The 18238-nt window shown below is 47.7% G+C and overlaps 2 protein-coding genes across 7 annotated transcripts in view; one reads left to right on the forward strand and one right to left on the reverse strand.

Annotated features, from left to right (window-relative positions):
- Positions 1-7401, reverse strand: part of MAPKAPK3 (MAPK activated protein kinase 3) — a 52063-nt gene extending 44662 nt beyond the window's left edge. The window contains exons 1-2 of one of the 6 annotated variants that reach the window (XM_059856247.1): positions 7081-7401; positions 240-589 (exon numbers count right to left, since the gene is read on the reverse strand). In XM_059856247.1, coding sequence (XP_059712230.1) covers positions 240-464 — 225 coding nt within the window. In that variant the 5' untranslated portion in view covers positions 465-589; positions 7081-7401. The other 5 variants (XM_059856246.1, XM_059856248.1, XM_059856250.1 and 2 more) reach the window with 5 other exon arrangements.
- A 1480-nt stretch (positions 7402-8881) lies between these two features.
- CISH (cytokine inducible SH2 containing protein) lies at positions 8882-17623 on the forward strand. The gene is made up of 3 exons (XM_059856251.1): positions 8882-9401; positions 13956-14179; positions 14638-17623. Exons 1-3 carry the CDS (start codon positions 9355-9357, stop codon positions 15138-15140), a joined length of 774 nt encoding a protein of 257 aa, XP_059712234.1. The 5' UTR covers positions 8882-9354; the 3' UTR covers positions 15141-17623.
- Positions 17624-18238: the final 615 nt, after the last annotated feature.

Consider the following 18238-nt stretch of genomic DNA (forward strand, 5'->3'; position numbering starts at 1 on the left):
CTTTTAAATATTAACTCGAGAATTTCACAGCTGATAACATTATTCTGGAAACTACACAGAATATTCTGGAAAAAGCTCAAGCTGGGACTCCAGTGTTGTGATAGCAAGTGTTTCCACATATTCAGGTTCTTCACGCATCACTCTTTGAGAAAGGTAAGCACAGAACGAGTAGCTTTTACAGGGAATGAACTTTGGCCTCCAAACCATAAATAAGGAAAAAAAGGACAAAACACACATACCTTCAAAGCACATTTCTGGCCTGTCTCCTTGTTGAAACACTCCAGTACTTTGCCATTGATTCCTAACCCTAGCACACGTTTGGAGAGTTTGTAGTCGTCTGTAACTGCGTGTTTTTTTATCTCTAGTTTGACATGGGCTGTTCCCCCAGGCAAGGATTTCACGCTGCTCTTGCTCTCCACGTGACTCTCTGCCTGGGATTCCTGTTCACCTTCACTTTGTTCCATATCAGGGAAAAGTCTGGGATGACAGAGATACCCGACAGATTCCTGTGGGGTGTCCTCAGCAGAGCCCCTTCTCTTAAGCAATCAAACCCAGCGCTTCAAGCAGTCCATTTGCTCGCCATTTAGTCCTGAGTAGAAATGTAAACAAGTGTTAGTAATTGATATAAACTAACTGTCGTCCCACCTCACCACTTTTCCCTTAACAAGATGACGAGGTGCCAGAGAGAAGTGAAGGGTCACCTCAGGAAAGCACACTTGAGCTTTACAGACCTGTCACCCCACTTCCAGTACACACAGCTCTCAGTCTGCAGGTATAAATCGCTGCTTTTACTGCAACAAAAAGTAACTGAGTAACTGCTGCGTCCTGGAGTAACACCACAACTAAGCTCTGCACAACAGAATAGAGCTTCGAGTTCATAAACCCTCATCAACCACTTGTTGCCTCAATGTTTTATATAGAAATCCTCGCAATGGTCCCCTGCCTCATCCCGACACTCCCAAATTACGCAAGAGAACCATGAATACCTGGACTGAACCCCAGAGTGGCACTGCCTGAGCAGGCACCGAACCCTGGGACAGTGCTTTAATTGCCTGGGTCCACATGCCAGGGGCAGGGACCACCAAACCTCCCAGAAACTGAAGTCCGTGGAGACGTCATGGCGTGGCTCCCAAAGCCGAGAGGGTCCCGCTGGGGACTTGAGGGGGATCCCCGGGGCGGGTCCCGGTGCCAGCAGCCCCGTTACCACGAGCAGAGGGGCCGCTGGCTCAGCCCCCCGCGCTGAGGCGGCGGCGGAGGGCGGGAAAGCCCTGAGGCGAAGCCGGGAGAGCGGGGGGTGCCGGCGGCGGGAGCCGGGCGGGGGCAGCTCCACGCCGGAGCTCGATTACCTGCCTGTGGCGGCGCGGCCCCAGCCGAGGCTTCCCGGAGCGGCTCGGGGAAGGCGGGCTCTGCCTGGGTCCGCCCCGCCGCCCCGGGCAGGTGCGCGCCGCCTTCCCGCCCCAAGCCGCGCCGGGCTGCCGGCGGCGGGACCGGCCCGAGCCCCGACCAGCGGCCCGGACTGGGCCGGGCCCGAGCGGCGAGCGGGAGCTGCCTCGTGCTCAGGTTCCACTGCTCGGGCTCCCCTGAACAGCCCTGGTGGGGAACAACCCCCGCGGTGGTTTTAAGGGGATCTAGGGCGGTGATTTAAGGCACGATATTAATTTATTGGGGTAAGCGGCCCTGATAGAGGGGGGAAATGAGGCTGCAGCGGCGGCGGCGGCTCCGGGCTGGTACCGCAGCGCGCCCGCGCGGTGGCACCGCCGGCCCTTCCCCCGATGGCTCCTCGGGGAAGGGGAGAATCGCCACGTTCGCTCCAAACCCTGAGTTAAACAGGCTGTGTTGCAAGGAGACGCGATAGCGGGCAGTGATCCTTCACGCGCTTGGCTACCGAAAGGATGCTCTCGCTTAATGCAGTCACTAAAGGCGACCAAAGACGCGGTCAGTGTTTCTCGGCACTTTCGGATGCACAGTCAGGATACTAAAAGGGATGGTTCCCACAGCAACTGTCGCTCATCACTGGTGCACAGAGTGTGGTTCCAGGGATGTGAAATGCTGAGCTTTTTTCCCTACATGTGAAGATGAGTCATGCATCGAAATGGAGCTGTATTCGTATCACTGGAAGGAGCTTAAAGTTCACATGCTTTACAAGTTAAAAATACATTTGTCATTTTACGTAACATAATAGCATCTGGAGTTCTAGCAGATAGGAAAATAATTAAAAGGGCTAATGAGCCCTTTCTCCAAGGAATAAAAAGTAGTTCAACTTAGCAGGATGCAGATCTGCAGTACATCACCATGTGATGTGATGCTACAGCTATTCTGCCTCAGGTTTCCCTTCCAGGCTTTCAGCACTTCAGCTGCTGGAGGGCCTGGTCCCCTGATTCAGTTCACTTATTCTTGGCTAATCAAATCCCTGAGGAAAACAGCTATTTCCACTCTTTTCAGGTTTAGCTGTCAGCCCTCTTAGTCTGCATCACCTCCCACTGCAGTAGTCTCAGAGAAATGTATATATGTAACTGTGAGCTCCCAGGTTGGAAACCTTCAATAACATGGTTCTGCAGTCACCAGCTTGCTCTGATTTTCCTTCCCATGCCTTCTCCCTGTCTTTGCTTTTCTGTTTGTCCTGGATGGTAACTTCCTTCTCTTTGCAACAGGCAACTATTAGTTCTCTTCTCTGCACTCAGTCACTAGGCCAGACCGTTCAGAAAACTTCTAAATTTCTCCACTCCCTTCTGCATTTTTTAATTTGAAAACCATACTTGCTCACGCCCAATTCCTGGCCCTGCTTTGGATCTTTCCATGTAACTCACCCAAAAGCCTACAGCTGCCCAGAGCAGGCAGGAGTTACACTGACTAGCACATTGAAGCTGGTAGAAGGCGATTTATGGCTCTATTCTAAGAAATATTAAATGTTGTAAAAACTCCAAGCAGATGTCTACTGAAGGGGTTGCTATTTTCTATAGTGTGTCAGAAGTAAGGAATTTCATTAAGAAACTATGACTCTAACTATTACAAGAATGAGTTTCTAAAAAAATAAGCTGTGCATGGAAAGCAAGGAGGAAAGATGAGGGAATGAGACAGGATGTGTGAAATTAGTTGGTTCTACATGTCTCAGTTATGAGCCATCTCCTGATGAGAAGAGTTAAACTGGGATGATAAAACCCACATTTTTGAACTCAGAGGAGTATCTCACTGGATGAAAAGCTTGTTTGGGTTCACCACCTGATGTTGCCTGGATATGCTCTTGGCAAAGCTCATAATTTTACCAGCAACCAGTAGTAAGTTTAAATAGGGCAAAACACCTAAAATCCCAATGTGAATCATGGTTAATAAGGCCTTACTTCAACCCTCTGCTAATTTCTGCCATAAACTCCTAAAAAGCCTTTCTAGCATCAGCCCAAGTATCAGACAGCCTCATTCTACACAAGGATGACCCCAAAATAAAAAGCAGCTCCTGAAGCCTCTCTTGGTGCTCATGGCAGGTGGAGCTCCATTAGCATCCTCTGGAGATGCCGATGGAGAATACACTGACAGGCCCACTGCAGCTCCTTGAGCCAGGGGATGTTTTTCACTCAAACAGATGTTTTTATTTATTTATTGATGTTTGCTTTTTGAAGTTTAAAAAACCCCTAAACAGTACTATTACAGGCTAAGAGCCCACTACAGCAAAAGTTCTTTCATCTTCACAAAAATCCTCCACACTGTAAATTAAACATTCATCCTACTTTTACCAGAAGTCCCCAACAGCAACAACATAGAGCAACTCAAATTTCAAAAGAGAATTTGGTGTAGCTTAGTTATGCCTGCTATGTCCCAAAATAAAACACAGCTTTTAGGAGAAAACAGCAAATATTAAGGTCCTCTTCTTTCAATAACCTTAGGGGCAGCAACCCCTTTCCTCTAACCAGTGTCTTAACCTGGTGAAGCTTTATATTTTAGCCAGCACACAGTTTGGATATGTTCTCCCTGATTTTATAATGTCTTCAATATCACAGATACCTGCTTTACAGACAGACAGCACCACTCTGTTTAAACAGAGAAGGTTAATTTTGGCTATTTCACTGGGTATTTTCACTGCCTTTTTATTGGGCTGTAGCAATTCAATAGCTGGGATCAAAGACATTTCAGACTTTCAAATGTCTCATTTCCTAATAAACATGAAAGGAACTGAATTTGCTGTCATCTGGAGAAGTAGGAAAGCTGACGTCATCAAATGTTCTCTGAGGGGTGGCAGATCTTGAGGAGTGATATCTGAATGGTACAGGGATCTCAGTTTCCTTATATACAAAAGTGATTTCCTTGGTGGTCAGCCCTTTGATAGCAACGTCTCATGGTAACAGCTATGATAAAGAAATTATCAGCTGAAAACTAGCGGTGTGTTTTTCTGAAACTTTGCTTTGTCTGAGTAACAGCTCTCTATTTTTTTCTGCTGTTATGAGAAATCCACACACTCACGGGATGCATTATACAGATGTCACCAAAGAGAAAATCCTCTGAACTGTCAGGTTGAAGTGAGGACACGGCTTTGTCTGGTTGGGTGGTTGCAACAACCTTATTAAGTCCCCCAGGAAGTTCTTTAGAAACTGCATCTGTGATATTAAAAGAAAGAAAGGGCAGCTCTACAGAGTAACATTTTGATATGAAGGAGAACAAAAGCAGTCTCTGGTAGGATCTTTAGTTTAGACTGTCATGTACACAGTGGTCTGAAACACAAACTATATGCATGTTTTTTTGCCTGTCTTTTGGCTCTGCTCTGAAGGTGTCTGTCTCAGGCTTATCAAAAAGGCATAAAAAAAACCCCAAACTCAAAAAGCTCATCAGCAAACAGCCTGGCTCTTTTCTCTCCTGGCTGACACAAAACCAGGTTTGTAAAGCTCTTTCCTAGGCAATGATCTTTACTGATGCTTTGTTGCTAGAACAAATTCTCTTTTATTCTCAACACCCTCTGTCCTTGTGTCCATGGGATTATAATATGGTTTCCAAGAGGAATTAAAATTCTGGCTATGAAGCAGCTTCTAGTTAAGTAAACAGAAGTCTCAAGAACACCATTCTCACCATCTGGAGAGCCTGTCCTGGTACCTGACTTTGTTCCTCAAGATTAATTCCTCCATGTTAGCACATAGCAGGTATTTTCCTATAGAAATACAGACAAGGATAGAAAAGCTGCTTTTTTACACCTGGCTTCAGACACCCTATTACAGGTACCTTGTCTTGGTCATTGAGAAGGTTTTGGGAGGATCCATCTATGTTCCTCCACAGTTTATTGATGGGGAGTCAGAGAGATACCAGCTGGATGTTTCCCTTTCAGCAGACATGAAAAAAAAAGATACATTTTTTTCACAGAAGAATCATAAATCAAAAGTAAAAAAAAAAATCTTCTAATCTGTCTACAGGAGATGGTGCTTCATTTTATGCTGCAGTGGAGCAGAAGAAATTAATCTCTTTCATTGAAACATCCTGCAACTAATGGGTATGACAGCATTACCTGGTAGTCCTGGGGTGGCCTTCCAGATGACTCAGGAATACAGTTTTTGCAGCATTTGAATCAAGCAGCAAAACTCCTAACAGATGCCACACTGCCATCACCTTCTAGGTCACCATGTGCCACAAGCCTCAGGACAATGAATATGCTGAGCTCTTTATAATAACCCAGGGTATTCTTTCACAGCTTGAAATAAAACCCATTCTTTTCTGCACATCCTACTTATCATGGAGCCAGCTCAGATGTCCCTGTATCCATGGCACAGCTCACCCACACCCTGGAGACTCCTCCATTGTTACTCACCAGCTTGGGAAATCAAAACCACAACATTAAATGCACCACCTGTTGTTGATTACAGGAATTGGCGTGTCCCACTCGAATAACGAGCTGGCCCCTCTAAACAAGGAACAGCTGCTTGATACGTTGGGTGGCTCAGTGGGGTTTGTTACACTACAGCTCAGGGTAAGGAAGGGCCAGGAGTCTTTCAAGCTACTCGTGAAGGTAAACCAAGTCCCCAGGCACCCAGACCCCTCTCAAGAGTTATGATTCTGGATGTCGCTTTTCATTCTCACCAACTCTACAAGATCACAGGAATGTCCAAATGCCCAGATGAAGTCGTGTAACAACTGCAGTGGGAAGGGGCTCTGGCCACCGGTTTTCCCAAGCACACATTTAGCAGCAGATGGTGCTGTTGTGTCAGTGAACTTTCCTAAGGGACTTACTGCCTCACTATTTCTGGATTTTCTTCCCTGGCTTTATTGCGAGCTTTGAGCTTTCCTTGATACCTTTCATAACTAAAGCTTAGTATTCAATGATATCACTCAACAAGATTTCTTGCTACTGCCTCTGTAATATCCTTATTATTCAAGACAGTACTCTGGAAAGCCATTTATACGAATATAAACTGGCTTTAAACAACTAATTTGTGTGAATGGCAGCACTTTATATTGACTGTGCAGGGCCTGGGACACTGGCACATCGGCACATTGTGCTGTTCCCCTCTTGGGCATTGCCCTGTGCCCGAGGAGTGCCAATGAGCACAACGTTCACATCGAGTGATGAAGCACTGCTGAGTGCTCCTGACTTCAAACCGATCACAGATTTCTTAGATAAAACAGCCCAGGCATTAGCCTGAATATTTTTTGAGGTGGTCCTCTAAAGAAGTTTCCAGTACAAGTGCAAGCTCCTTTCATTGATGCGCACACCCATCAGCTACTTCGAGACAATGCTCATCTCTCCGGTCCTGCAGGACCGTGAGCAGAGAGGCTCGGGTCCGGTGACTGCGGCTGGAAAACCAGTGCGGGAGAGCGGGACGGGTACTGGGAGCACTGGCCAGCGCAGCCCCCGCTTCTGCGGGGATGCTCCCTCTGCACAGTACTGAGCGTGCCTGCCCTGCGCCCGAGATACAAATGGCTGCTCAGTCCCCAGCACAGAGCCTGCACTAAAAGCCTCCTCCAGGCGAGGATCACTAGATGGAGCCCAATTCTAAGTGAAAAAAGATGCAGACAGCTCCTCCATGCCGGCGCAGGGCTGTAGCGCTCCTGCCGCACACCAAGTTGGGATCTCAGCGTCCCCCCCGAGGCTGACGACCAATTAAATACCTTCTGAATGTGCAGGTTCACTGTGGTTTGCCGGAGACGAGAGCTGCTCCTACCTCTGTAGTATAGATCTGTTCAAATCCATCGTGCTGCTGCACCACTGATAGAAGGTTTAAACAACCTGGGATTTAGATGTTGAAGGGGCACAGGCACGCAGGTGTCCTCTGCAACCTCGAGCCAGGGCTACAAAGCGCCCTCCGAATTATCGTCTGAATGTTGTGCTTGTAGTGCACAGGGAAGGTGAGGATGGAAATTCCTCTGCCAGGTCCTCGCCTGCCCTGCGAATTTACACACATTCAGAGGAAGTGTGAGCTGAAGTCAGTCAGGCTCAGAAGCAAACTGGTCAAGGAGCGCCTGCAGGCTGACATTCCCACCCCTTTGAGATGGCCCTTAGAGTACTTAGATGGATGGGCAGATACTCAGGATACTTAGATGGCCCTCTTCGCATAGCTGGGTATTATTAGCAGCACTCAGTACGGCACTGCCCCTGATTCTGAACAGAAAACGGATGGAGAGGCTGAGGAGGCTGAGCAGCTGCCAAATGAAACTGTAGGGAGTGAAAGCCTGAGTCAGGAGCTAAACACGGCCTGCCTGCTCTCAGGCTCATTCCCATGAAGGGAACACCCTTCTAACCTCACCCTTATCAGCATCCTGCCTTCCCCTCTGCTCCCGGCCCCATCCACTTCTGAATGTTCTGAATGGCACAATGATTACTAATATTTTTAAGTATTCAACCTACTCCAATGGAGGTGGCAGACGGACCACTCTCATTTTCTCTCATCTCTAATAAGAGAGGAGGTGGCAACTTGTGGCAGGAAAAGACAAAAGCAATCAAGCTCTTGTTATAAAGTGTTCAAAAATAAAAGATTCAATAACCCTAAAAGAAACCAAAATATTTCCTCATGAGTTGCCAGATTTTAACTCGACAATGTTCTACAAATGCAGGACAAAACGGTGGTGGTGTAGCCTTTTCCAGGAGACTTTGCTAAGCTAATACCTGATTCACAGGAGACTCCCAGGTGACCAAGACAACCCTTATAGGACAATCTATGCAGCGTGACAACCATACAATGGCTGCCCAGAGCAGCAGACCCTGCAGCACACCCTCCTCCTACTCCCCGGGTTCCACTGGAAATTGCCCCAGTCCCTGTTTACCCCTCCAGCCTCCCAGCCTTGCCCTGCACCGGTGCTCAAGAGACCCGGAGAGGCGCCACCAGCTCGGGCAGGATGCCGACCCACCAGGGAGGGGAGGCACGAAACAACACCGCAAAACTACAAATGCTTAAAAACAAGTGGAAGGAAAACGAGACACAACTGCGGGAAAATCAAGGGGAGCCGTGCGCTAAGGCCGGGCAGGAGGCGGTGGGCGCTGCCGGCCCCGCCCCGGGCGGGCCCCGCGCATGCGGCGGCGGCGCCCATTGGCAGCGCCCGGCGCGCCGGCCCCGCGTTCCTGGAAAGTTCTTGGAAATGGATCAAAGGCGTTTCCACGAACACGCGCGGCGGCGGCTCCGCACGGCTCCCCTCCCCTCCCCCCCAACCCTGCCTGCCCACCCGACCGCCGGGAGGGCTCCGCTCCCCTCCCTCCCCCGGCCATGGCAGCATGGACGCGGCCGTGCTGGACACAGCTATTTATACCTTCGCTTTTTTTTTTTCTTTTTCCCTCCTCCCCTCGTGGCTGATATAGGAAGAGTGATGCGAACACAATACGATTCCAGGAATTCCTCACTTCCTGGAACAGATTAAAAGGGACACACAAAAGATTACTAAGGAGGTTTGCCTTTTCAACCCCCCCCCCGCCCCCCCCACCTCCTTCCACGGAGCTTCATTTCTCCGGAGCCAGCGCTGAGACAGGTCGCTGCTCCGGCTCTTCCCGCAGCACTCGGGGAGATCTTATTTATTGGTACCTATTTATTATTATTTCAGAGTGCTCTGAAGGAAGATCAGTTCCTTTTTAAATATATGTAATTTCCTTTTTCTCTGGTTATTTTTTATCTTTTTTTTTTTGCTGCTGTTTTCTGAAAGCAGAACAAGAATACATTAATTTTTCTAAAGCACTGAGAGCGCACGCATTTTCTTGGCCAAAGTTGCTGAAGTCTTTGTCGGACAGCTCGTCTTCTGCTTGGCTTTGGCTGTGTCTGAAGCAACCTGCTGAAGAGGTTTGCTGGGATTCGCCAGCCTTCTCTAACCGTGAACCCCAACTACAGGCTGAACTCGCTGCTTCAGGAGAGCAAAGAAGGCAAGAAGAGAAGAAATAATTTCCCACCTTCTTGAAGATTAATGCTTTTCCCTTGGTCCGGGAGTGACATGATCCTCTGTGTTCAGGGGTAAGATACTTTGCAGCCTTCTGTGAAAAGCTGCGCTTTGATAATTGTCATTCGGAAGGTTCTCTGTGACAGTTTTTCAGCTCCGGTGTGTTGCCATGTGTGACTGTAATGGAATGGGAATGACTTTGGCCGGCCGAGTGCTGAGTTAATGTGTCAGTCCTGTGTGCCTGTGTTTTAGATTCCAAGGCCAAAATCATGGAACCATAAGGTATTCCTGATTTCCATGCTTACAACTGCTGAAAAACTACAGGGTATTCAAAGTCTTGGGGAGAGTAAGAATAACTTGGAGTGTGTTGTTCAGTGTGATGGACGCAGTACCAGTGCAGACACCAACCCAACACCTTAGGTGCTCTCTAAAGTCCTTTTGGAATCAAACTGCTTACAGGGAAAAGCTTCCCTGGAGTTTAGGTGCTTTGGTCTATTTCGAAGGAGGTATTTATGCTAAATTAATGTCAGTTTTCTGTAAGTTGTATGTATATATACCCAGCTTTCTGTAGAGCGAGAGCCACAGGGGGCACACAGATAGTTCCACATCTGCCTTCAGGAGAACAGGTGACATCCAAATGCCTTCTCTGGTATCAGTACTGATGTGTCGGCACTTCAGTGTCCCTGTGACCAGCTGCGTTTATCAGCTGAGGAATACCTGGTGTGCAGGAATCACCTGGTATTTTTACATAGGCTGCATACTTGGAAATTGTGAGCATTTGTTTCAATCTGAGTCATCATGTCAGATTTCCCTATCACTCCAGTGTATGGTGGATTTTCCTCTGAGTAAAATCTTCCTTGTCTGCCTGGGATGACCGAAGTATGGGGATTTTCCTGCCATTTCCCCCCCAAAATCTGTTCCACAGACAAGCAGAGCTTGTGTTTACCACTACTTTCCTACTATGTGAGGGGTTTGTTTTCACTCTTATTTTCAGTCTGCAGCTGCAGTTCTTATAGCCATGGCAAAGGGAATTTGGTTTTCAGCTTGGCCTTTGGGAAACCTTTATCTGAAGCTTTTCTCCAGGGTCGACATACCAGAGCTACTGCTTCCCTTACCCACCAAGAACTTATTATGGAGCCAGATGTGTAGATATTTTCATTTTAATGCCTATTTTGAAGGCCATTTATTGCTCCATTTTCATTATCCTCTAGGATTTTGTATATCCTGGACTCCATACTCTCCATCCTATTCAGACCAAGCCCCCAGTGGAGTGTTGGGATGCAGCTGATGGAAGGGAGAGCAGCTCCACACTTTTTCTTGTAGTGTTTATACTGTGTTATGAAGTTTAGCTTATCAGCACAGTAACTACAAAGACAACATTAAATGGTATCAGACATATCTGATTCTCCTGAATTTTCTTGCCATTCCAAGGCTTTCTGAAACACTGGCTGCCAAAGCACAGGGAAGTTCATTTGCTGTTTCTCTTGAGAGTGCACCCAGACTCTGAGCTAGACATGCCAAATTTCATATGGTTGTTTGCTTCCTCCTCATAGCTGTTGTATGAACACTCTATGCAGTCCTGATTCTCCACATCTTTCCTTTGCTTTCTATCTTACAAGCACTATTTGCAAATCCTTTCTTTGCCCCACCAAAGGGCTGACTTTTTAATGTCAACAAACCTTTTTCAATCTGTCCTTACCCCAGCAAACTCTTCTTAACCCTCTTGCAAATGTTCTTGCATTAAAAGCTGTAGTCTGCTGTTACTTGCTGATTCCTCTGCTCTCCCATTCCTGTGCTTGGAGCTGCTCTGTTTGCTCCCAGCAGCAGCCTTCCTTCTTCAGCCTATGTACAAAGTTGTTTAGGACACCAGGACCTCCCAGTCTGTCGAAATTTCTAATCCTTCTCCTCTCTTCCAGCATGTTCCTTTGAACCTACAGCCACACTGGGAGGTTTTGTAGAGGCATAAGGCCAGGGTATAGAAGGAAAATAGGAAATGTGTGAGGCCAGCCTTTCTTTGGCTGCGGTGGAAGGATCCCCACAGTGCCTGCACGGGGTCTGGGCTCCTCCAGCCTCCGGTGGCACAGAGTGTAAGGCAGAGGAGCATGAGTACAGTGGGAAAACTCATCTCAAGCACATGGGCTATGTAAAAGAAATTGACCGACAAATTCACACAGTTGATGTGGTTTTCGGGGACCAAACTGTGAACTGGTAAAGGCCTTGAAAGTAACAGCTTTCCTCCTGATTCATGGCAGACATTTCCCTGTGTAGCTTTGCTATCTCTCCCTTCCTTCCCCACCTCTCAGCCAATTCCTGATTTTCTCTCTGAAGTTGGTATATAAAAAGAAAAAAAGTTCCATGCTATGAAAAGTTTTCTTTATGTTCCAAACCCTTCTGGAAGGGTAGGCCATAAAAATTTTCCAGGAGAACATAAGTTCAGCGAGATCTGGCACTTGGACTGCAGTATTCAAATTCTGGCGAGTGAATGGTGCAGGACTGATTTTCCTTAGTATCAGTCACAGTCATTTTCAGCTTAGGGAACAGTTGGTGTGAGAAACACTGCTGTGCCAGCAGGCCCAGGACACCCTCCTTGCACAGCACCAATTGGTAATTAGGATCAGCAGAGGCAAGGATCAGAATCACAGAACATTCTGAGTTGAAAGGGACTCACAAGGATGATCGAGTCCAACTGTGAATGACCCATATAGGGGTCAAGTCCATGACCTTGGTGTTATTTGCACCATGTTCCAAGCAGCTGATCTGGCCTATGGTCCTCCTTGTGCAAAAAGGGGGGTAATGCAGAATTGGGAATCTCCTTTCCCCAAAGAGACGGGTAGCTAGGCATTTGTGAAGACTGTGACATTAAGAGGGAGACATCCAAATATCTTGAAAAATGGAGCCTTCAACACCTATAAATGTAGCTCCAGGAGGATTTAAAAGAGAACTCAGAGCTTTTCCAACAATGATCTCTGGGTATAAAAATATATCCAGATGTACAAAATCCCCTGAAAATGCAGGTCCTGTGACCAAGGGTCCCTGGTGAGGACAAGAGCCAGCAATCACTTTTATTCAGCCTGGCTTCTTACCCATTAATAGAAATTAAGAAACATAGATTAGATACCATGAAAGCCAAGCAGGTATCCTTCTTCTGAAATGTGATTTGACACATGGAAAAAGAAGAATGTTCCTTCCTAAATACCAACAGAATAGCAGGGGGTTTGCTATGTGTATTGCAAGGGCAAGAGTGTCTCTGTAGATTTAAATTTACCTAACTCCAAACCTCCATGGTTTGTTTAGAAATGCAGAGATGTGGAACTGATCGTGGCTCTCACTTACAAGGTGTGAAAGTGCTTTCAGGTCCTCTCTAATCTACTTTCCTCCCACATCTCTTCTTCTTGTACTCTGTCCCGTACTTGAGTCTCAGCAGTTTGAGGTGGTGGAGTGCAGGTATGATCAGATGCAGATCAGTTTATAGCACATTTATTTATGTACCTGAAGTGTCCCTGTTCACATAGAGGGAAGGAGGATGATCCGAAGGGAAGCGCTTAGGACTTCAGAGTCTCCTTCTGCTTCTCTTCAACGATGTGGGGAGGTGGCTCTACCCTGTGCCATCACTGTCAGCTCCAGTGGTGCTGTGGCAGTGTCACACTGAGGACTGAGTGTATTTCTCTCAAGCATCTTCTCTTTAAAGTGTCTGAAAGACAAGTGTGTTGGGCATCGTGGGGGGATGTAACACAGGGCATGCAGCAGGACAGGGGCCACAGAGGCAAAGAGCTTACACACACTGGGACAGAAACTAATTTTTGCTCAGGAGTTTGCCTGGGAATGAAGACTTTCCTGGCCTCTGACATCCATCCTCCCTAGAGCTCTGCTTTCCTTTAGGAATCCCTGTGCTGCTGATGAGGAGCACCCATGACCCATGAGAGCTCCAGGCTCTGTGAAAATACATTTAGATACTGAATAGCTTCACCACTTCAGGCCACAGGGGAATGTGTTCTAGCAGCCTGGCCATGGCAGAGCCTCCTCGTGAAGTTCTGCAGGGATTACAGCCACACTGACTCCTCCATCAAGCTGCTGAACGGTGGGGTGGGTGTAGTGCACAGGCTAGGCTAAAACAAGAATTCCCACTGTTCTCCTATGTGATCAGCTCACTCTGAGTTCTGACAGATTCATTTAGGATCAGGTCATCCTTGAGCAGAAAGTGGGTAGGACACAACCCAAGCTATTCTCAATTCTGCTTCTAATTATATTGCAGTAAATGACAATCCCACTGGCAGAAAGAGAAATGCTCCAACATTGTAATCATGTAACTGGAGCTGTAATGCTGTCATAAACCTTACTGCCCCTGAAACTACATATTAAAAGGCAACATCTAAAAATTTCAGATTCAGAATAATTGTAAATCACAAGACTGGCCACCTTCCATAAGACTAAAGAGGCAAATTCACTGTCTCTGTTTCTGAGGGCTTATCTCTAGCTGTGTTCCTTCTTCCTCCCTTGCCTCTCCCAGAAACAATGGTACTGAGGATCTGTTTGTAAAACAACACGTTGTATAATGTACCATGCACTCAACAGACCCTGCAACTGATCTCAAGGCAAGGAGAAATAGCACAGTGTGCCTTTCATTTCAGACCTCATCCTTTGCTGGCAGAGGAAAAGATCAGGAGAGTGTCACTCAGGGGCATTGAGGAATTGTCAGAGCCCATCATGCAGCCTCTCCCAGTTATGGCCTTCCAGGAGGAGTCTGCGCCTGCCCTTGCAGCTCCAGTTCCAGACAGCAATCCACCTCAGACACGGGACCCTGAAGAAGACCTTCTCTGCATTGCAAAAACCTTCTCCTACCTGCGAGAATCTGGTAAGACTCAATTGCAAAGTCACAGGGTCAGAAGGGTGCAGGGACACAACGCCACAATCTGAGCACCAGGAAGAATCTCCTGATCCCACTTCAGACAGGAACCTGGTTCCTGTGTGGATGGCTGGCTCTTGTGCACACAGCAAGTGTATCTGCAGTGTCCATACACCATGAACTAATTTATTGCTTTATCTTTTGTAACTGAATTGGGAGAAGGAATTGCAAAAAGCAAATTGCTTTTTCTCTGTAAATTGCAGCTGCTGCAGCAGCCGCCAGCCTCATCCCAAGCCCCAGCACAGCAATGGCAAGCATAGGCAGGTAACCTTTAGAACTTGGTCTTAATTTGTGAAGGTCTTGCCAACTCTGGCTCTGGTTCCCAGGCCCTTAACGTGGTTGTCCTCAAGGCTTCCCTAAATATACTGCCAGTCCTAGAATATGTTCTTTCTCGGATGTTTTTCCAGGTTGGTACTGGGGTTCCATCACCGCCAGCGAGGCCAAGCAGCATCTGCAAAAGATGCCTGAGGGCACCTTCCTGGTGCGGGACAGCACCCACCCCAGCTACCTGTTCACACTGTCCGTCAAGACCAACCGCGGGCCCACCAACGTGCGCATCGAGTACACTGACGGCAGGTTCCGCCTGGACTCCAACTACCTGTCCAAACCTCGCATCCTGGCCTTCCCAGACGTGGTCAGTCTCATCCAGCACTACGTCTTGTCCTGCACAACGGAAAGCAAGACCGAGGCTCCTTACCCGCCTCCGTCTCCTCTACCTCCCCTGCAGAAAGAGCTGGCAGCAGCTGCGGTACACTTGAAGCTCATCCGGCCGCTGGGCCGCAAGGACAGCATGCCCAGCCTGCAGCACCTGTGCCGGCTGCGCATCAACAAGTGCACGGCCGATGTGGAGCGGCTGCCCCTGCCCCGGCGGATGGGGGAATACCTGAAGCAATATCCCTTCCAGCTCTGAAGCGTGGCCCTTCTGTCTCAGGCAGGAACGAGAGACGCGACCACGAGAACTTTGTGGCTCCATCCCACTAAAGGCGGGCACAGCGAAGACCTGATTATCAGCAGAGACTGCATCCATCTTTCCTCTCCCCTTCTCTTCACATCCATTCCAGCCCCAGGGAGGAGTGGGTTGTTTCAGTGAGCAACGGGGCACCAGCTGAGCTCTGACCCTCGGGCTGTGCCGGCAGGGGCTGGGAGAAGCTCTGCAGGCATGGCCACACTACTTGAATGTCAGAGTTGCTGTGACACCGGACATGTTAACGTTGTTATTTTTGCTATTTATTTCCATGGTAGTTTCTCTCCTCATGGTATTTTTAAAGCACCTTTTACTTTATTATTTTTTTTGTTTCTTTTGTGAAATTAGAGATAGCTTAAAGGCTCCCAGCCAACTGGCAGCTGAAACTCTTTGGGAATTTGGATTTGGATTCACATCCAAACAGCTTCTGTTTGAGCCTGTCCCTGTGACAGGTTACAGGAGTCCACATCCAAGCTCTCCTAGGCTTCTGGGGTATATGAGACTCAGATGACTGTATCCAGACCCACCTCTACAGAGGTAAAGACTATTTCTTTTTTCTTCCTTAGCTACAGAGGGTATCACAACCTCAGAGCACAGTGGGAACTCCCAGAGATGTGTGCTGCATCACACGTGGACAGGAGACTTCTTTGAGGAAGCTCTTCTTCCTTGAGAGCTCTGCACAGAGATCTGGATAGTGAGGTTGGGCCAGGGAGCGCTCATCCCATTTTTTTCCATCTTCTCCATCTCTAAAGGGAGTTTGTGACAAAACATTTCAAAACAAGTAATTAGAAACCAAATTTTCTCCTATGCAGGCAGAAGGATTTCATTTCAGAGCACCCTGTGTTTGGCTTGTGTTTTTAAAGTGCTGTTCCCTGACCTTGCCCGAGACACGGGGCAAGAGCAGGGTCTCTGTGAGCAGGGGCTCAGAGACAGCTCTGCTGGGCTGCACCAGGGACACGCACAGCTTCAGGATATTTATTTATTTATTTCTGGGGTAACACTTAGAGGCACCTCAGCCCACGGAGCTGTCCTTGCTCCCTGCTCCCACGATGCCACACTGCTGCATGCTCTGCTCCTGGCCAGCATCAGTCACTGGCCATGCAGCTTCTGCCAGCTCCAGGCTGGAGCACACACTGGAAACCACAATCCAATGTTTCTGTTTGCCAAGGTCCAGACCTCTCCTCCCCTCTGCTCTGACTTGCATGTTTGTTATCCATACTTAGGCTTTTGGCTCTGGGTTTCCTTCTCGCACCCCATCCCTTTCACCCCCTGCAGATGAGGCACAATGGCTCTTCCCCTGCTCTTTTACACACAGGAGGGACAGACAGCAGATGGGATCTACCCCAAACCAGCACAGACAAGTTGCCCCTTCCTGTTCATTCGCTGAATCTCATAATCTTCACACCTTGCCATTGAGTGACAGTAGAGGAGGGAAGAGACAAATTACCATGTGGCTTATTTTGCCCCTAAGACCCCCTGACTTGTTCTAGCATGAGTGAACATGAAGGATTCCTTGTTCATCCCTCCCTGGGACTCTAAGGCTCTGTAAATCAGAATGGACAAACCCCCAGCTATAGCTGAGTGTTAGAGGAGAAAATGGAAAAAGATGGGATGGTGACCCAGGAGACAAGCTCAAAAAATGGGTGAGTTTCTTCCACCTTGTCTTAAAGCTGCCAAAAGGGACAAGATGGCCTGATGTGCTTAGTCAGTGTCCTTTTTTTTCTCTCCACATTTATACAAGTTTGTGCTGTTGCAAGCTTTGTTTTTGATACTTTGATGATTGACAGTGTGCATGTGTGATGTCAGGTTTGCTTTTTGGTATATCCTTCCCCTCTATGGCAGCAACCATGGAAAAGTACTGAATGAGAATGAAAATTTAGAAGGCAAAAAGGAAAACTTAAAAAAAAATAATATAAATGGTAAACCACTGAAAAGGCTTCCTTTTATCCAAACACCTCTGTCTGCCTGAGGACACTGGGAACAAGGAAACCACGGCTCTCTGAGGAGCAGCAGTGATCTCAGGGAGCCCACACAGCTCAGCCACAGGCCTGGTAACTACACTTGGGGAATATCAGTTGGAGAAGTATACAGCAGGAAAGGGCAGGTTGTTCAGCTCTCTGAAACTTACCTCCTGCTTGATCTGTTCTCTGTTGGGGGCGATGGGGAGGTCAAGCTGTGTGTTTGACTTACTGCCCCAAGAGAGCCCAGGAGCTCCTGGCTGACCCCAGACTGAAGGCTGTGTGCTCCCACGGGCAGGGACCAGCTCTGTTCTGTGTTTGTTCTGCATTTAGCACAGTAGGGATCTCTAGGTGCTACTGCAATACAACAAATAAACAATACAGTTACTCCAAAAAGTCAGTTTCTTCTATCTTGAGACAGTTTGTTAAAAATTATTTGACTCTGGATTTTAAATAAACATTTTAAATATACTTTAAAGCCACTCAAAGTCTTTGGTAAAATCCAAGTGGATTAATTAATTTTCTGTTTAAAGACATCCTCCCCAAGAACACAGGCCAAACTCCTGACCATTTTTTTTCAAGCAAGACAAAAAGCCTTTCAACAAAAAGAAGGTCCTTCAGATACTGGGAGAGTAAACACCAAAATCCTCAGTGTGGGCCTGGCTCCTACTGCACACAGATGAGCAGCAGCAGATCCCAAGTCCCACGTTAATAAGGACTAAAGGCACATTTTTTAATGATGTGGAAGAACACAGGAATGATTCTTGTATTGTTTCTGTGTGCCATAGAAAACCAATACAATGCAGGGGAAAGAAGGCAGAACACAAGTGGGCAGATGATGCTTTGGGTGGGACACCAGGGCAGATCCATTTTCCCTTTTCTGGGACCATTGGGCTGCAGTGTCCCTGTACCTGTGGTCTGGCCCTGCAGCCTTTCACGTCATCTGAGACACCAGACAGCAGGTGGGGAAACCACAAGGACTGGATCTGCCCTTTAATGTCAGAGGGAGCCAGAGGACACCCCATCTGTCCAGCTTCTGAAACAGAGGGAACACACTGAGGCAATGCCACTACTGGGAGGTGACTC

This window comes from Haemorhous mexicanus, chromosome 11 (assembly GCF_027477595.1).
Source record: "Haemorhous mexicanus isolate bHaeMex1 chromosome 11, bHaeMex1.pri, whole genome shotgun sequence".
In the NCBI taxonomy this organism is placed as follows: domain Eukaryota; kingdom Metazoa; phylum Chordata; class Aves; order Passeriformes; family Fringillidae; genus Haemorhous; species Haemorhous mexicanus.

Excerpts from the sequence above, each read along its gene's own strand:
- CISH (XM_059856251.1), top strand. The coding sequence starts at position 9,355 with ATGCTTTTCCCTTGGTCCGGGAGTGACATGATCCTCTGTGTTCAGGG. Across the intron at positions 9,402-13,955 it reads ATGATCCTCTGTGTTCAGGG|ACCTCATCCTTTGCTGGCAG; the intron begins GTAAGATACTTT and ends CTTTCATTTCAG. Across the intron at positions 14,180-14,637 it reads CTCCTACCTGCGAGAATCTG|GTTGGTACTGGGGTTCCATC; the intron begins GTAAGACTCAAT and ends ATGTTTTTCCAG.